A 17,463-nucleotide genomic window follows, 5' to 3' on the forward strand; every position below is an offset into this window, starting at 1 on the left:
ACCTGTTCTAAAAAAGTGTCAACAAGATCTATTTGGGATATGATAAGATGAGAGATTATGGCATTTGACTACAGTCCACACCACAGGTGATTTCTTCTGGGGATTTAGTGAGAAGAGGTCTTTGTGCTTCAGCTTATTACAAGAGTTAAGCTGATGGTTGATCTTGTTTCGGTATAGGGTAGAGATGTACTTGTGAGAGATTTCATGGTTTAAGGAGAGTTTTTGTCTGATTAATTAATTAGTGATGCTTGTGATCTCTACTTCTAAGGTCTCATTGTGTTCTGCCAGGTTTTTTTAGGATGGTCCCTCATCCTTGTACGGTATGTCCTAAGGTCTGTTAGTACTATTGTTTCGCTCCATTTTGTCCTAGTTGATCTAGGCATCTAGCTTGTTAGTAACGATTTTTGAATCCTTTGGTGAGAAAAATAGGCTCACATGTCACAACTCCCCTTCTTGATCAACATCCATGATTCTGCAAACTACAATACTTACCCGAATAAAAGAAGGCACTAATTCAAACTTGCAAAGTATTGCATCAATTGGTGCCTATACTGTCCATTGATCGCTAGACTGAATCAAGCACATCAGTTTTCACGAAATAAATAAATAGATACAAATAGCTTTGGAAATTGAAAGTCTTCTTAAAAATTAAACTCTTTCTTTGGTATCTAAACAAAGGAGTTCTCCTAACTAAACATAACCTTTCAAAAATATATTGGCAAGGTAGAAAAAATGTTGTTTTTGTCATCCGAAGGAGACGATCAAACATATCTTTTTTTACTGCCGTTTTGCTCATAAGCATGATTCAAATCCAATTGGCTTCCAATATTTACCCACCACATAGTACAAGTAATATGTTTGGTATTTGGCTTCGTGGTCTAAGTAAACAATGAAAAGCCGATATAATGGCGGTTGTTGCCGACTTTTGTTGGTTTATATGGCTATGCAGAAATGACATTGTATTTCACCAAAAATTGTGTTCCTCTCCTTTGTATGTTATCTTTTCTTGTACACACTAGCTCCATACTTGGTCTATTTGCAGCATCAGGAGTGACGGCTTTCGGTGGCTATAACGTGTGCGCACTTGAAGTGAGTGGTCAGAGAACTCTTTACCTAGTTTGGGTGGCTGTCTGACTACGTATAACTGTTTAAACCTTTTAGACCCGCTTTGTAGTGTTCCATCTTTTAGTTTCGTATGTTTGGTCTTTTTTTTTCCTTATTTTATTTTATTTTTAGCTGTGTGTATCTTAATTACGCAGAGACCGAAAGTATACTAAAAAAGTTAATAAAGCTTCCATTGTTATTGAAAAAATAGATACAAAGGATTTCTGGTATCAAAATTATGTACAATTATATCAGCGATCAGATGTCCAGCTCTTCTTTCAGATGCCTAGATTTCATAAGAGATTCCAACCTTTAGGATCTGGCTACGGGGAATCGACAGCATCTTCTCACCATTTCTGAAGTTCTTTCTAAGAAAAGAGTAGATGTAGTTGACGACAATCTTCTTGAGGAGGGAGGAGTGAGGTCTTGCCACCACCTCACTCTCTCCAAATATGTACACCACACCTTTGTTCACCTCTCCAAGGATAACCTGTTGCTCTTGCTGAATCTTCATCATTTCTACTATGTTCATCTTCTCTCCCTGAAACAAAATTAAACGAGCATTAGTGCCACCATTCGACCAAAAATCTAAATGGATACAGATAAACTAAATAAACTCATTACAGAACGTAGGTATCTTTATGTTTAGATAAGAATGGTGCAAGAAATTAGTCACCTGAAATTGCGTAAAAAGCTTGCTCTTGCCACTAGCTTGCCTTGTGTGCTCTGAGAAAGACTCGGCTGGTGTGAGCATCTCTTCAGCATAGACTGCCCTTACCGAGGGTTTCTCATGGCTGCCAAAGCTGTCAGCGCAAGAACTACGGTAGCTGGACGACTTTATCATCATTGTCTCGCAACCCAGACTATAGAGGTTGACATCTCGGATGTAGTACTGGAGACGCTCTACAAGCGCATCAACAAAATCTTTGGCTTCCTCGAACGGGTCTCGGTACCCATATCGCGCCACACATTGGAACACCTTATACTCCTCTCTGTCAACCTGTCTGAAGAGAAAGCGCTCCGACATGTCGACGGACGGAACTGGCAAGTGCTTGATTGAGACAAAAATTAGCACCGAATGGATGGAAGGGATTTTCTCGATGAGGTGAGGGAACACCGGTGGTATGCCTTGAACAAGCTCAGTGTAGAAGAGGCCTACCCCAGGGATTCTCTGTATGTCACGACGCCCTAGGAGTTCTTTCACTTTGTCACGGGGCATAGAGTGCTCGAGCTCAAAGTTGTACTTCTTCACATGCACATAATGCCAGACGACCATCACCACCATTAGGACTGCTGACATTGCCACCGGCACATATGCCCCATGTGCAAACCGATATAGGATAGCAGATAGGTAGATTGATTCCGATGACATGAAAACGATGAAGAACACAGCAATGAACCAGATACTGGTCTTCCATACTAGGAGCATCACTATTGTCAACAAGATTGTTGTGATTATCATCACAAGAACGACACATATCCCTACATGGAAGAAAGGTAGAGACATAGTCACATTTCTTTAGATGTGCAGATGGACATATTTGGGCAGATCAAGTGAAACAAAAAATGCAACTAGATTCAAGACAGTCCTAGGATCTTACCATGAGCTTCCCCAATGATTACGGTTGTCTTGAAGCCGACTGTGACAAGGCAAGCCCCCAAGCAGAGCAAGTAGTTTACTTCCGGGATGTATAATTGGCCTGAGTATTGCCTTGAGGTGTGCAGTATCTTAACTCTTGGAAAGCAACCGAGAGTTTGTGAATGAGAAATGGTTGCGAAGGCACAGGATATCATGGCTTGGCTTCCAATGATCGATGCCGCTATTGCGAGGATGAATGTTGGCCAGAACAGCGAGTCTGAAATTGCATCCAAGTGGATTTAAATTAACTTCTGACCAAGAATTCAGATGTATATTTATGTATCAGGGAGACATCGTGTGCATTTCGTACGTACTTGGAGTTGATCTGTAGAAAGTGTTAGCTACATGATCTGGGTGTACTCTCAGGTACGCTGCTTGCCCAATGTAAGCGAGTAGCACTGACGGGACTAAACCAAAGCCAAAGCTTAGCTGAAGCAGAAGAAAGAAAATGTTAGCCTGATAGTTTATGATATTTGTTCCGACTTCTATGCTTCTTAGATATGCTTTTTCACTCTTTAGTTTACCACATGTCAAAGCATTTACGTACCTGAATTGATCTTATGCTGAAGTATCCTAGATCAGCAAAAAGGGCTTCTGTGCCTGCAAGATGTGCACAATATTTTCTCAGTATACAGTGTATATCGTGCTGTGCAGACTATCGACTCTCGAGCAATATGCCACTATTCTTGTATAGTACAGTACTTCTTGACAAACGATGGAGTCCTACCTGTGAAGCAAAGGAGTATGCCACCAAGGGAGACCCATCCTTTCTTCTTGTTCCTTCGGAAGTAGTCAATGATGTATTTCAGGTTGAATGCCCTCAGGACACCGGTATCGTACTTTATCAGGTTGTAGACCCCAACACCCCCGATGAGGAGGAGCCACAGGAGGATGATCGGCGCGAACAAGTATCCAACTTTGTTGGTCCCAAACCTCTGGATCGCAAACAACACCACCAAAATGACTACGGTGATCCAGACAATCTCATCTGTGGAAAGTGTCATAAGTGGTTATCATGCACGTTTATTCGTATCTACTTTGAAATCAACAATCTCAACTTTTCTTCGAAGCAAGTTCGTTAGTCAGGATTTCTAGTACATGGCAAACTTCAACCACTGGGCTAATAGAGGTCCACAAGTCTTCTGAAAGCGACAAGATCAGAAAAGTTGCCTAGCCTGTTCATTGTCGTTCCAAACACCCAATCAAAATGTTTGGAGGACATATATGAAAGTAATCCTTAGTGACCTATCTTTTTCAAATATACAAGAAGTGGTGTCAGAGTCCGTTGCGTGTACAGATGTTACTGTGGTGTGTACATTCATACCGATAAGAAGTTGTTTGTGTGCAGTTCAAACAGCCAATTAATCTTGTGCATTTCATTGGATTAGATGACGGCAAGAACATACAGTACAGGGAACATGGTCTCGAGAAAATGGATGCTGCTGGCGCCACAACCACATACAAACTTCTTAGGCTAGCTGGACGCCTGGACCACATACTAAATGCTAACTGCGACCGTTCACTCCAAGTCTTCCACTCTTTCGCGGTCGGCAGATATCAAAATCAATGTGGAAAATTTGTTCGGGATATATTCAATCTGCCAATAAATTTGTGTTTAAAATTGACTCATTTTTTTTTTCAAACAAGATCAAGAAAAATATGTGGTACTGGCGCTACAGCCACATACGTTGGCTGGACTATTAATTGCTAATAATGGCAGTCTCCGAGTCTTTAGTTGACACTATTACAGAACTAGCTATAAGTAGCGTCTCATCATTATCGGTTATGCAAAAGTCGATAGTGAAAATATATCACCGCCGATTCTTACCCTCCTACGCTCGAACTATGGTAAAACTGCTAAGAACCGACACTGATACGGACTATTAGTGCCGGTTTGTAACAAAAACCGATACTGATAGTATCAGTGTCAGTTTTTAATACAAACCAGCATTGAAGTCTAGCTCGAATAGCGTTTTGACTTGCACCTCTCATGTCCTTCTGCTCGGCTTGATCCTTATTCTCACACGCTCAGTATGACTTCCATAGCTTCACGTGCGTGCTCACAATCCCTCCCCCATCTCTCCTACCACCCACCCGATAGATCCAGCGTCGGCCACTGATTTCTTCTCTCCGGCCGCCGAGCTCTTCTACCTCATCTCAGTATGACTCAACTCCCTCTTTTCTCCAACCATCGAGCTCGTCGGAGGCACCGCCTGGCCGTTGGCCGCGGGGGCCCTTGCGCCCGGCTACGCTATCGGCAGGCACACCGCAAATGAAGTAGCGGGTGACACTGGCGGCGGGGAGCGGGATGACATTGCCGCTGGTGTTGAAGGTGGCGAGGGGGCTGGAGCTAGAGCAGGAGTCGTAGTCGGTGTTGCTCACCTCCAGCACAGGTGGCGGGTGCGGGATCCATTACGGTGGCGGGATCAACAGTGCCGGTGGCGGCCGGGCATGTGCTGTAGCGGCGGCCTTCAAGCCACCGCGCTATATTGTTGTGCAGGAGCTCGGTGGCGGCGGGAGCGATGCCCGATGGGAGCGACGACGGGTGCAGGATCCGAGCCGACTCGATCTATTCTTTTGGCTCACAGAACACCTATCAGGCTATCACTGCCGGTTCTAAAACCGGTAGTGATAGCTATTCACTTTCAGTACTGAGTAAACAGCAGTTATCATCTTTTTGCAGTAGTGTGATCATGATCATGAGTTGTTGGAGAAATCAAAATCATAAAAAGTAGAAGTGTGTATAGGAACGCAGTTGCTACTTTCTGATGCTGTGATAATTTTAAGTCCGTAGTTACTTCAACAATCTTTTGTCATTTATTAAAGTGAATCTAGACTGCCTTTTGTGTTCTTTTCCTCGTACCTGTTGTCAGAAAAGGTGCCTTTTCTTTTAGCCCGCCAACAGCTGAGAGAACTGAAACAATTTCAGAAAAACAAAAAGGAGAAAAACACGTTAATTAAAATTGTGTAAATTGCAATGAATGTTCGCTTTCAGTTTTAGATAAAAGACAAGACTTTCTTCAAGGTTTTACCTGAAATTGCAGGAGTTAATACAGCGTCGCTGATCACCATGGCAGTGGCGAGCATGGTGAGAAGAAAGAGCGAAATCTTTACAGTCTTGTTCGTCTCGAGAAGCTCCTTCATCCACTGTGCTCTCCTCAACGTCGCCGGTGGCTTACCGCGGTTGTACTTGGAGACAAGCTCGTCTTCAGCCTGCTCATTTGGGATCAGGCTGACCTTTGCGTGCCGCGAAATCAGGGTGTAGAGTGCGAAAGTTCCTCCTGAAAAGGATTACGGGGTTATGCTTTGCTTTTCTTAATTTACTTTTAGATGATAAAATATCGGCCCTCTACCGACGGATCTTATCGCCTTTTTACAGTCACATCTTACAGCTGAGATCTTGGCTGTGGCAGGGTCACATGGAAGGAAAAAAGCTGAAAAGTTACATGGGGCAGCTCACAGCCTCATAAGTCGGTTGAAGAAGTCCAAACAATCTTCTCAAATATCAGCACGCATCTCAGTTAAAACGTAGTATCTTTGACGTGACTGGACACATAATATGGTCCAGTGCATATCTGGCTAGTCTCAACATTGGACCGTCCTACTGCGACAGGTAGTTTTTTTTTTCAAGAATTTCGCCGCTTATGATGTACTTACGACAATAAATATTATGATGGTTTACTTAGAAAATGTTAGAAAAATGAATTATTATGTGAATGTACTTTTTATGAAATCATTACTCCTATCATGTTGGTATATCTAAACTACATTTCCAAAAAAAATACTGTGTGACTAAAATTAATACGGTTTTAATTAACCGCATGCTAGCATTCGAGATTTCTAGGGAAGCAAGTTGCTCACCATCACCGTCGTCGTTGGCGCGGAGGGCGATGTAGACGTACTTAATGACGCTGAAGAGCACGAAGCTGTAGATGATGAGGGAGAGCGCCCCGAGCAGGTCGTCCGGGTGGCCGACGCCGTCCCTGAACGTGCTCGAGTACACGAACAGCGGCGAAGTCCCAATGTCGCCGTACAGGATCCCGACGCACTGGAACGCGAGCCGCAGCGTCTTCGCCCAGCTGTCCTGAATCGCAATCAACGGGTGTCATGCGCACTAGTTCAGTACGTGACTTGGCGTGTGTATTAACATTATGATATACTATCAACAAAGTGTAATGAAATCTTCAGATTGCAGCCATCTCTTTTAGTGCTTGCAAAAGTTGCTTTGTAAATAATGTTCTCCTTCATTTAAACATAATGTCTCCTTCCCTTAGCCTTTCTTCATCTTCGTGGTGTAACTCTCTTGTATAATCTCCTCTCCCCGAGCTTTGGCCCCTCTTTCTTGTTTTGGTTCTTTTTTTCCTATTGTCTTGCCTTGGGGCTTTTGTTTTATTAATAAAATGCGACAGTAGGACCCTACCCTGCTGTTTCTCCCGCTCAAAAAAAGAAGAAAAGAAAGTGTAATGAACCTGTCCGTGGTGATTGGCGACGGCAGCTCTAGTGGCGTCCACGTACAGCGAGTCCTGCCGCTGCATCACCGGCACGTCGATCTCGCTCTCTAGGTCGATGACGACGATCTCTTCCCTGCTTCCTCTATCATCTACTGCTTGAGCCATACCTGTTAGATCTCTGCTAAGCAACGAGCAAGAACAGGAGCTTCTACGCAAGGCTATTAGCTAGTATAGTTGCACTTCCTATGCTTGTGTGCTCTTGACGAGCTCATGAGAGCCTCAGCTCCCTTTTATAATCTCCTCAAGAGATGCAGCAACGGCGGTGCGCGGTTTCGTTGCCGCTCCACGTGCTTGCAATTGGTGCATCTTTGACAAATCGTTGGAGCTAAACCTTTTCATTCGCCACAGAATACATCATCGTTATTCGTTTTTAGTATAGATGCCCTAATCGCTCGTGTAGTTCAGTTCATGTGGCAGTCCAAAGATGTACTGTCGCAGTAGGCGCTTTAAAAATCGCTTGTCAGCGTGCGCGCCAGCAAAGTCGCCGGAAACGTAAAACTTAGTTGAGACCTACCCAGTTCGCGTCGGCAGTTACATCAGTTGATCGTGACGAGTAAGATTACCAAATCGTTTGTCGCTTTGCTTCTTCTAGTCGTCGGTTTCATACTCGGACAAGGAGTGAACATGTAATACCGGATTTTTTGAGAGAGGAAAAAAAAGAGAGTTTTGACCAGAATTTGACTTTTTGATCCGTTCTCGTATGGACGATCGGAGACCGTGGTTACGTTCATCTCGTCGAGACGAACCCATTTTGCTATTCATATGTCCGTTCCGAGCACTTTGTGACCCGTAGCAAGTCCAATAAACTTAGACCGTTCGTTGTTTAAAAAAAAGATAAGTACCAGATGGATCGGCCCTCAACTCGATCCATCCAGACTCTTCTCGCGTGCGCCCGCGTTTTCTTTCTCTCTCTCTCTCTGTCGCGCGCCGAGTTCCCCCCCCCCCCCGCTGCCTTCGTGTCGCGCCGCTGCAGCGTGTCGCCGGCCGCCGTCGTCGGTCGAACCATCTCCCTGCCGTCTCTGTGCCACGCCTCCGCTGCCGGCCCGCCGTCACCACCGCCTGTGCGCCGTTGCCACTCGCCGCCGTGCGCCGCTGCGCTGCTGCGTGCGCCGGGCCACCGCCGACGAGCCGAGCCACCGCCGTCGTGGCGTCTGCACCGCCGCCGTGGTTTCTCTCTCCCTCTCTGTGTCCTAACCGAGAAAGGAAAGAGACGGCCGAAGAAGAGCCAGGAAGAAGAAGCCAGGAAAGAGAAAAGAAAAGGAGAAAAGAAAAGAGAAGAAAAAGAAAAAGAGAAAAGGAAAAAAAAGGGGAAGAAAAAAAAAGAAGAAAAAGGGAAAAGTTGAAAATTTCGTAATTTTGTCGGATTCGTCGTCAATCCTTCGAAGGTGATTCCTCGGTAATTCCTAGACGTTTGTGGTTGGATTAAATCAAATGAATCAATTCCTGTCGTATCATTTCATGTGATCAATAGTCTGATTCGTTTCGATAATCGTTATTGATTCGAAGATACGACATCTGAGTCGAAATATTCATTTCCTTCAACGTAACAAAGTCTCATTAGTGCAAACTTTGATTCGACTCTGAATTGGAAATAGTGTATCATTTCATGTGATACAGTTTTCTGTTCGGTTTTCCGAAATATAGGCGTATATGCGACATTTTCAGACGTAGGGTTGACGCTTCATATTTTATGTGTTTTAAATGTGTTTTAGTGTTAATAATATACCTGTACAGGTGGTACCACTTCCAGACGTTCTTAATCGAATTTCTTCGTCATTTTTGGTAAAAGGCAAGTAACGTGGGGGTGTGATTCAGTGCTATATTTATATTCATGTCTTACTTCTTTTGCAAATAAAATTGAAGTATATGGTATTTTTTTCTAATTCATTCAAATCATGGATGATGTTGCATTTGATTATTTAAATCCATGCTTTTCTTATTGATATGGATGGTACCATTGTCATCATGAACCAGTTTGGTGTTTTTTTTTATCACGAGTCATTCAAAAGGAAATTAAGAATTGACGTCAATTCACATGCATACATATGCATTTATGCACTTCATATGGTGATAAAGGTCGATCACTACCATCGTGCGTGATTCATACCGGTACATGGAGTTGCATGAGAAGTTGGCATCGTCCAGCTCTCAAATGGAGTTGCATCATAGCATTCATATATTTTTTTAATGATATATGAAGAATCCAGAATTTTTGGAGTTAAATGCCATTTTTTGGGGAAGACCGGGTTGGAGTCTGTCGTTACTTTCTCGACAAATACTTCTGAAAAGATATTCTCGTTAAAACCATGTGTTTTTTTATGTTGTGAGAAGAATGTTTTATTCCCTAATACTTTTGAACTGAGTGAGATGTGTTTATATTCATAGCTGTTACTTACTGAGCTCATCTCACCCTCTGTTAAATCTTTTACAGGTATGTTTAAAATGTTGACGTGCATTTTGAGGATGGATCTTGGTAGTTGCACGCACTACCTCATCACGATGTCGATAACTCAACCGGTGTTTAGAAGTTGTGTTTTTGGTGGTCTGTCGTTTGTTTTGTATATATTGTGGTAAGACGCTATATATATGTTAGTTATATCATATATTGTCTGCCTGTGATCTTTTTTGTGATTAGTTATACCGCCCTTATAGAGGAAATGCTGCCAAAATTTCCTATTTTCAAATGGTTATGCTTAGTTGTAAAGTAGGGTGTTACAAAACAATCTCCATATTGCATAAGTTGCCAACTCGAGTCAGAATTTGAAGCTTTTCTAATGGGTAAAGACTTCTTTTCGGTTGTGCAGGCGCTGTCACTCCGGCCCGCACGCTGCTTCCAGCGGCCCGAGCAGGCTCCTACGAACTGAATCCATAATTTAGTTACCCACTACTCCCATTGAGTTACCCCGTCCCTCCTCGCACGCGAGAAGACAGGAGAGTAATTACCCGCTACTCCCACTTGAGTTACCCCATCCCTCCCCGCACGCGAGAAGATGGGAGAGAGGAGAGGAGATTAGGGTTTCGACCGGATTGGCGGCTCACCGGATCCCTAGCTCGCCCACCTGGCTCCCTCGGCCTCCTTCACTTCGGCTTCAGTGTTGGCCACTGCAGTTGATCGTGTCCGCAGCCTATTCCGCTCTATGGATATCCCTCTTCATTCCCATGATCGAGCACCTCGGGTTCACCGAGGATGCGGGTGACGACGAAGATCACCTCCATCTCCTGGGACTCCCTCGAGCTTGAGGACGTGGAGCCAGATCTGCCACTCGTGGCCTCCACCATGGCGGACAATTTTGAGTGGGATGGCTGCTTGGGACTCAATTCGAGACGGGAGGAGCTCACTTTGGGTGGTGTGGTGCTGGATCTGAAGGTGGGAAGGCCGAGGAGCCACCCTGGCTGGTGCACATGCAGCCTAGGGCCCGCTGTGTCTGAAACGCGACCGCAGCTTGTTGGCGTGTGGCTATCGCCGCGACAGCGTGCTTCATCCTATTGCCGATTCGTTAGCCGTCGCGCCCGCTAGGCTGTGCCTGCCTCGAACCCAACCTGGTACATCGCATCTCTCTCTCTCTCTCTCTCTCTCTCTCTCTCTCTCTCTCATTTGTGGGCAGATGGTACAGTACTGAAATGAAATAGGGATCCAAGGATTGGCTATCCTAAATGGAAATCCTTCCCATGTCTCTTATTTTTTTCCTTTTCATTTTCAAATTTCTCCAGGGTTCTATTAGATTTAGTTAGGCTGAGTTAAATTAACCTCTTCGCTGATTTCATAAGTAAGATCTTTCTTTACATGATGTTTCCTTTGCAAATTTGCCTGATTGGATAGGTAAATGAGCTATAGTTACTCAGTCTGGTTACTTCAATACCGCCTCCACTGTTGCTGCTCATAGGGTTTGTATGAAATACAGAGCTACTGCTTATGCTTTTATTATTTTGCCACTTATCCTCCTACTGATCTTAGCTACTTATGCTGGTCGCCAAACAGGTTCATGCCGCGATTGATTTGTTTACTTAGCTGCTTTTGCCACTTATCCTCTTATCTGATAAAACACATAGTAGTGCATTCATTTAACTGTGCTTTAAATCGATTGATTCATGCCTTGTTTTTTATTTTTATTTTTGGCTCATGTTATTTGGTACTTTTGTGCTCTGTGAAGTCTTTATACTTGCCCAAGTTTTCATCTTAGGTGTTTGGAACCTCCATTTCAAATGGATTAATGTCATGTATGCCATCAAAATAGAACCCCAGGTGATCATAAAGTACATGTTGCTGGTTCTCATGGTTCTCTTAAGTTGTCAACTCTGGTGCAAGTTTTGATCTTGGGATGGTTCAGAGTAGAGCCCTTCTTTGAAGCAATTTTTGATGGATTCACGTGATTCGGTTTATGATTTGTGGTTTGTGGAGAAGGTGTTCAAGTAAGCAGTGTTTATCATATTGTTTTTGCTTGGTATTGTAATTGCACCTTGGCAGCAGAAGCAACTGATGAAGTATAATGTATTTAAGTGGTTTTGCAATGTAGTGAGTGCATAAAAGCAATTGCTTTTCACATTGACCTAATTTGCCTTTAGATTCACTATGATTTTTTTACACCTTTTGGCGAATTCTCCTATTGTCATAACATCTTTTTAACAAATGACGCGCAATAGTGATTTTTCATATAGGTTTCTTAGTTATGGTTTAGTTATTTTTGTTTCAGTTGTAGATGGACGTCAATAGCGTGTTAATTGAACCATAAACTGCTCCTTTTTCCATGGTGATGAACGGTTTTTGTGCAATGTGTGATTCATATTTACACTCGTGATAATGAACAGCTAAAACCACATGGGTACTGATATGATTTTACTGCATTGGAAATTTTATGGTACTATGTAGGCAAATCTAAACTATCATGGTTTTGTGAATCCTATGTTTATGTGAAATCCAGAGTGAAGCTAAAATGACATATGTACAACATTCATATACTTACATACTATGCATTTCTATAAAATGATATGCTACAAATATCCAAAATGATGTATGCGTATTTCCTTTTTTTAGACCATGCTAGTGTTTCATGTAAGGAACAACCAATAAAAAGGTAATTCTAGTGTTCAAGTCATTTGTGTACTCGTTTTGAGGCAAATCTAGTTATTCAATCAAGCTGCTTAACTATTTTAAGAAGAAAAAAATTCATAAACAAGACGTAAAACCTAGCTAATATGTATAACAGAGTGTAAATAAACAACTACTGTCCCATATATATCTTATGATCAGTAAATTAGTACTTGCTAGGGTTTTATCCTCCTTTGTTGTTTGTTGTTCATTTGAGTATCCCATATGCCGCCATATTGATCGTTTTAGAACTAACGAAATCTTTCATAGAAATTTTCAACATAAACCAGAACCTATTAGCTAATTTTCTTCCATAATACATGTTACTCAAAATATAGCATCACTAACCCATCTAACTATCTAAGAAAATCTGTGCATGCCTCGTGCATTTGTGCATATACAGTAGAGATGCAATGGAGATAGAGCACCTTTTTCTTCTACTTCTGATCACTCATTTGTGCATGTTTGTTATCCAAAACGTAGGCCAGGTGATTGGTAGCTGCTATATTCTTTTTTTTTTGTGAGCAATAGGGATGAAGCTAGTAAAAGTAGTTACGATCACAATGTTCAGGGTGCTTTTTTCTAATAATATGAAAGGAAGTTCTATGAAATCTGGAAGCAATTCTTTCATAATCATCATGCAGTTTTTATTCAAAGAAAATTGGAAGCTGAAGGTTAAAATAGAATAGGTACAAGTTACAATCTCTCAGTTTTACTGTTGTTGAATTTTAATTTTATTTAATTCGGCGTGCAAGCATTTTAATGAGTTACATAAGTATATATACAATGAACATGAAGCAAAATTTCTATTGCCTAGTATATGCCCTAGAGGAAGTAAAATGTACTACTGCTACTTGTATTCACTGTTAGACTACTTAAGTGGTTCAAAGAAGCATATTTTTTGAACTAATAAACATTTCTGCCAAATGTGTAGTAGAAAGTAAATAAATAGATAGATTGCAAAGTTAATTGCTCATACACCCTTCTTTTTTCTCTGTTTGCGAAGCACGTACTCAAATGGTTACTGTAATGCTTGTTGTATATGCATTTTGTAAGAGAAGAAGAATCTACTTATTTGCGATCAAGCAAGCTGTGCAGATTTTCAGTGATATGGATGTGATCTTTTCTGATCCTGTCTGTTTATGTTTACCTTTTGTAGTACGAACTCTATGTGATCTGTGCATCTGCTTTCGCATGTAGTTCAAATGATAGTGATATGTGCAACAGATTTTAGGTATGTGAATTAGATATATGGTTAAAATATTTAAGCAGCCTTCTGAACATGTGCCCAAATTTATGTGCTGTGAAAACTAACATTTTCTAAGAATTTGTGATCATATCATGTTCATATGTGTGATGCACTACTGTCCACGTGTGGGGAAAAGCAATCTGGATTAGTTTGCTTGATTAGGAAACTAACGAATTAGAAAATTTTCTAATTAAGGGTGTGCGGACGGATCAACTAACGCATGCACGTGCGTTAGCCACGTCCATTCTAATGAACGTAATTATTGTTTCAAATACCTCTCTAAATTATTCGATCATTCCACTTATGGGACGTCACCTACCAAAGTTTTAGGTAGTACAAACCATACGGGAGTTGATCTGGTAGTTAATGTTTCGTGGTCGTCCTATTTCACGGCAGTTCTTACTTCCTCTTATATTTATGTATGGATATTTTATTCCAGTAGTTTCTCATTTCAACCGAAAAGTAGTGAGTAGGTGAAATTTCGATCCGTTGAAGAAATGTTGACAGCTTCTATTTGCTCAGTAAATTTTTTGTTGTGCTCGAGTCCTGTCTTACTAGTAGTTAGTATACATGTCTCATCTTCGAGAGGTTGCAATTTGATACGTCACCTAGTTCGTTAATGGAGGCATGGACAAGTATGCAGCCTAGAGCAGACAAATCTACCGTTGTTGTGCAGGCTTAATTTTCAAAACCATATGGTCAAAAGCGAGAGAACAGTGCACAATCAGTCCATTGAAAGATGATGTCGACTGAGTAAACCGGTCAAGTCCACTGAATATTCACACCTGTACACATCAGGTTTAGAAGTGCTTAATATATGCTTTTTCGTTCAGTTGGAAATGCAAAATAGTGACGTACTTGTAGAGAAAGTTGAACATCTAGAAGGAAAATTTAGCTTCTAGTTATAATGTGTGTGCAATTAGCAAAGTTATAGCATATGGGGGTCCTCGCAAAAAGAGAAGCTTATGGGAGCACCTCCCTAGATCTTAAAATCGCTAAATATGGGCCGGCTAGTCGAAGGCTGTTTATGGACCAATTGGAAACTAAATTTGCACTACGGAAAAAAAATCATAGATGTGATGTGATAATCATTAGAGGTGACGGGTCTCGTACCGTTATCCGAATGCGTCACTAATGACTAATTATTGGTAATAGGTTCCGACTACGGTTAAAAAACCAACAGTAACCGCTCAAAAACCGTGATAACCGACCTTCTCGGTCCGGTCCGGTTTCAGAAACCGAGCGGTAACCGAATTTGAATTTAAAAAATTCGAAAATAAATAAATAAATAAATAAATTCAAGAAAATCGTAAAAAAACTAGACACAATTCCGTGCGTTAGCCACGTCCATTCTAATGAACGTAATTATTGTTTCAAATACCTCTCTAAATTATTCGATCATTCCACTTATGGGACGTCACCTACCAAAGTTTTAGGTAGTACAAACCATACGGGAGTTGATCTGGTAGTTAATGTTTCGTGGTCGTCCTATTTCACGGCAGTTCTTACTTCCTCTTATATTTATGTATGGATATTTTATTCCAGTAGTTTCTCATTTCAACCGAAAAGTAGTGAGTAGGTGAAATTTCGATCCGTTGAAGAAATGTTGACAGCTTCTATTTGCTCAGTAAATTTTTTGTTGTGTTCGAGTCCTGTCTTACTAGTAGTTAGTATACATGTCTCATCTTCGAGAGGTTGCAATTTGATACGTCACCTAGTTCGTTAATGGAGGCATGGACAAGTATGCAGCCTAGGGCAGACAAATCTACCGTTGTTGTGCAGGCTTAATTTTCAAAGCCATATGGTCAAAAGCGAGAGAACAGTGCACAATCAGTCCATTGAAAGATGATGTCGACTGAGTAAACCGGTCAAGTCCACTGAATATTCACACCTGTACACATCAGGTTTAGAAGTGCTTAATATATGCTTTTTCGTTCAGTTGGAAATGCAAAATAGTGACGTACTTGAAGAGATAGTTGAACATCTAAAAGGAACATTTAGCTTCTAGTTATAATGTGTGTGCAATTAGCAAAGTTATAGCATATGGGGGTCCTCGCAAAAAGAGAAGCTTATGGGAGCACCTCCCTAGATCTTAAAATCGCTAAATATGGGCCGGCTAGTCCAAGGCTGTTTATGGACCAATTGGAAACTAAATTTGCACTACGGAAAAAAAATCATAGATGTGATGTGATAATCATTAGAGGTGACGGGTCTCGTACCGTTATCCGAATGCGTCACTAATGACTAATTATTGGTGATAGATTCTGACCACGGTTAAAAAACCAACAGTAACCGCTCAAAAACCGCGATAACCGACCTTCTCGATCCTGTCCGGTTTCAGAAACCGAGCGGTAACCGAATTTGAATTTAAAAAATTCGAAAATAAATAAATAAATAAATTCAAGAAAATCTTAAAAAAACTAGACACAATTCTAAGACCTTCTGTGAAAAAAGTTTCAAAAATAATGTCGTTTGCATCATATTCTATAGGTAGGAAGTTTGAAAAAATAAAAAAAATTGAAACGTGTGGCTCAGTTATTAACTTATGTTAAGGAAAAGTTTAACATGCAAACACATATTTTTTTTTAAAACGTATTTTAAGAGAATCTTAAAAATTGATTTCACTTTATTTAGAGTTTTATTAATTTCTCTATGATTTTTACAAAGTTCACAAGCATAAAGTGAATATGTGAAGAAACAATACTATAATTAACTTTTTCATGTCTACTATTATTTTTCCTACATAAATGATAGTATAAATAAGCTAATGAAAGTGGTTTCACTAATATTTGAGGTGTGATGGATCAGTTATGAATTAATCTAGTCGCAACACATTTACACAATCATGCATGTTACAATAACTAATTCATGAGTTAATGTATTTTTAAAAGATATAGGATCATTTAAGAAGACTAACAAAATTAGTTTCACGATTTTTGGATTAGCAAACAGTAAACTATGCATTTAACTTGGTTTAAAAATACATTTTCTCACAGAAAATTTTGAACTTTTTTATGAGTATAAATACTTTTATCATGTAGATCATGTTACAAGGAAACCAACAAAATTTGTTTCACTTGATTTGAAGCTCAGATGAATTAGTTATTGATTTTACAAGATTGAGATAATTTTTATATTTTTTGTTGAACTTCACTGAAAATCGAGAAAACCGCTCGATAAATCGAGAAAACCGAGCGATTACCGAGAAAACCGAGCGGTTACCGATAATACGGAAAAATTGAGAAAATCGCTCGATAAATCACAAAAACCGTTCGGTAATCGGTCCAAACCGACTGGTTACCGAACGGTTAAAATCTAAATTTTTTTTCCCAAATTTCAAAATTTTCCAAATGAATTTTCTCAGAATTTTTTGAATTTTTGACCGATAACTACGGTTATCGCGAATTTTTGGTTATCGCCGGAGCTCGGTTACCGAGTTCCGGTCGGTAACCTTAACCTTGGTTCCGACACGTTACCGATGAGGTCATCAGTGACGGGTCAACCCATTACTTATGACATCATGTCATAAGTGATGGGTCATAATATTGACCCGTCACTCATAACTGATGAACTTTTTCACATTTTTCAGATAAAAAAGGTCAATTTTTTTCACACGAGCCTTCCCAACGCAGGAGCCATCACTACTCGCTATAGGTCACTTGCTATTTTTCACATTATTTTTATAGTCAGTGTTCCATGGGAATCAAAACCGCTACCTCTCTATGCGCGTATAGCTCCTTACCACTTCATCCTCGCGTGCATTCCGAATAAAATTAAATATTTTATCTTTTTAATCTTTGTTGCTGAAGGTCATTAGTGAGCGCCCCGAGCAGGTCGTCCGGGTGGCCGACACCGTCACTGAACGTGCTCGAGT

At 40.9% G+C, this 17,463-nt stretch overlaps 1 protein-coding gene across 1 annotated transcript; it reads right to left on the reverse strand.

Annotated features, from left to right (window-relative positions):
* Nucleotides 1–1,271: 1,271 nt before the first annotated feature.
* On the reverse strand, nt 1,272–7,587 carry LOC133912808 (potassium transporter 27-like). Its single transcript, XM_062355721.1, has 10 exons — nt 7,213–7,587; nt 6,605–6,827; nt 5,776–6,024; nt 5,607–5,657; nt 3,471–3,731; nt 3,291–3,343; nt 3,058–3,172; nt 2,706–2,960; nt 1,781–2,586; nt 1,272–1,645 (listed from the first exon to the last, which is right to left on the reverse strand). Exons 1-10 carry the CDS (start codon nt 7,357–7,359, stop codon nt 1,391–1,393), a joined length of 2,415 nt encoding a protein of 804 aa, XP_062211705.1. The 5' UTR covers nt 7,360–7,587; the 3' UTR covers nt 1,272–1,390.
* Between the last annotated feature and the right edge of the window lie 9,876 nt (nt 7,588–17,463).

The sequence above is a fragment of the Phragmites australis genome, chromosome 3 (genome assembly GCF_958298935.1).
Source record: "Phragmites australis chromosome 3, lpPhrAust1.1, whole genome shotgun sequence".
NCBI lineage: Eukaryota > Viridiplantae > Streptophyta > Magnoliopsida > Poales > Poaceae > Phragmites > Phragmites australis.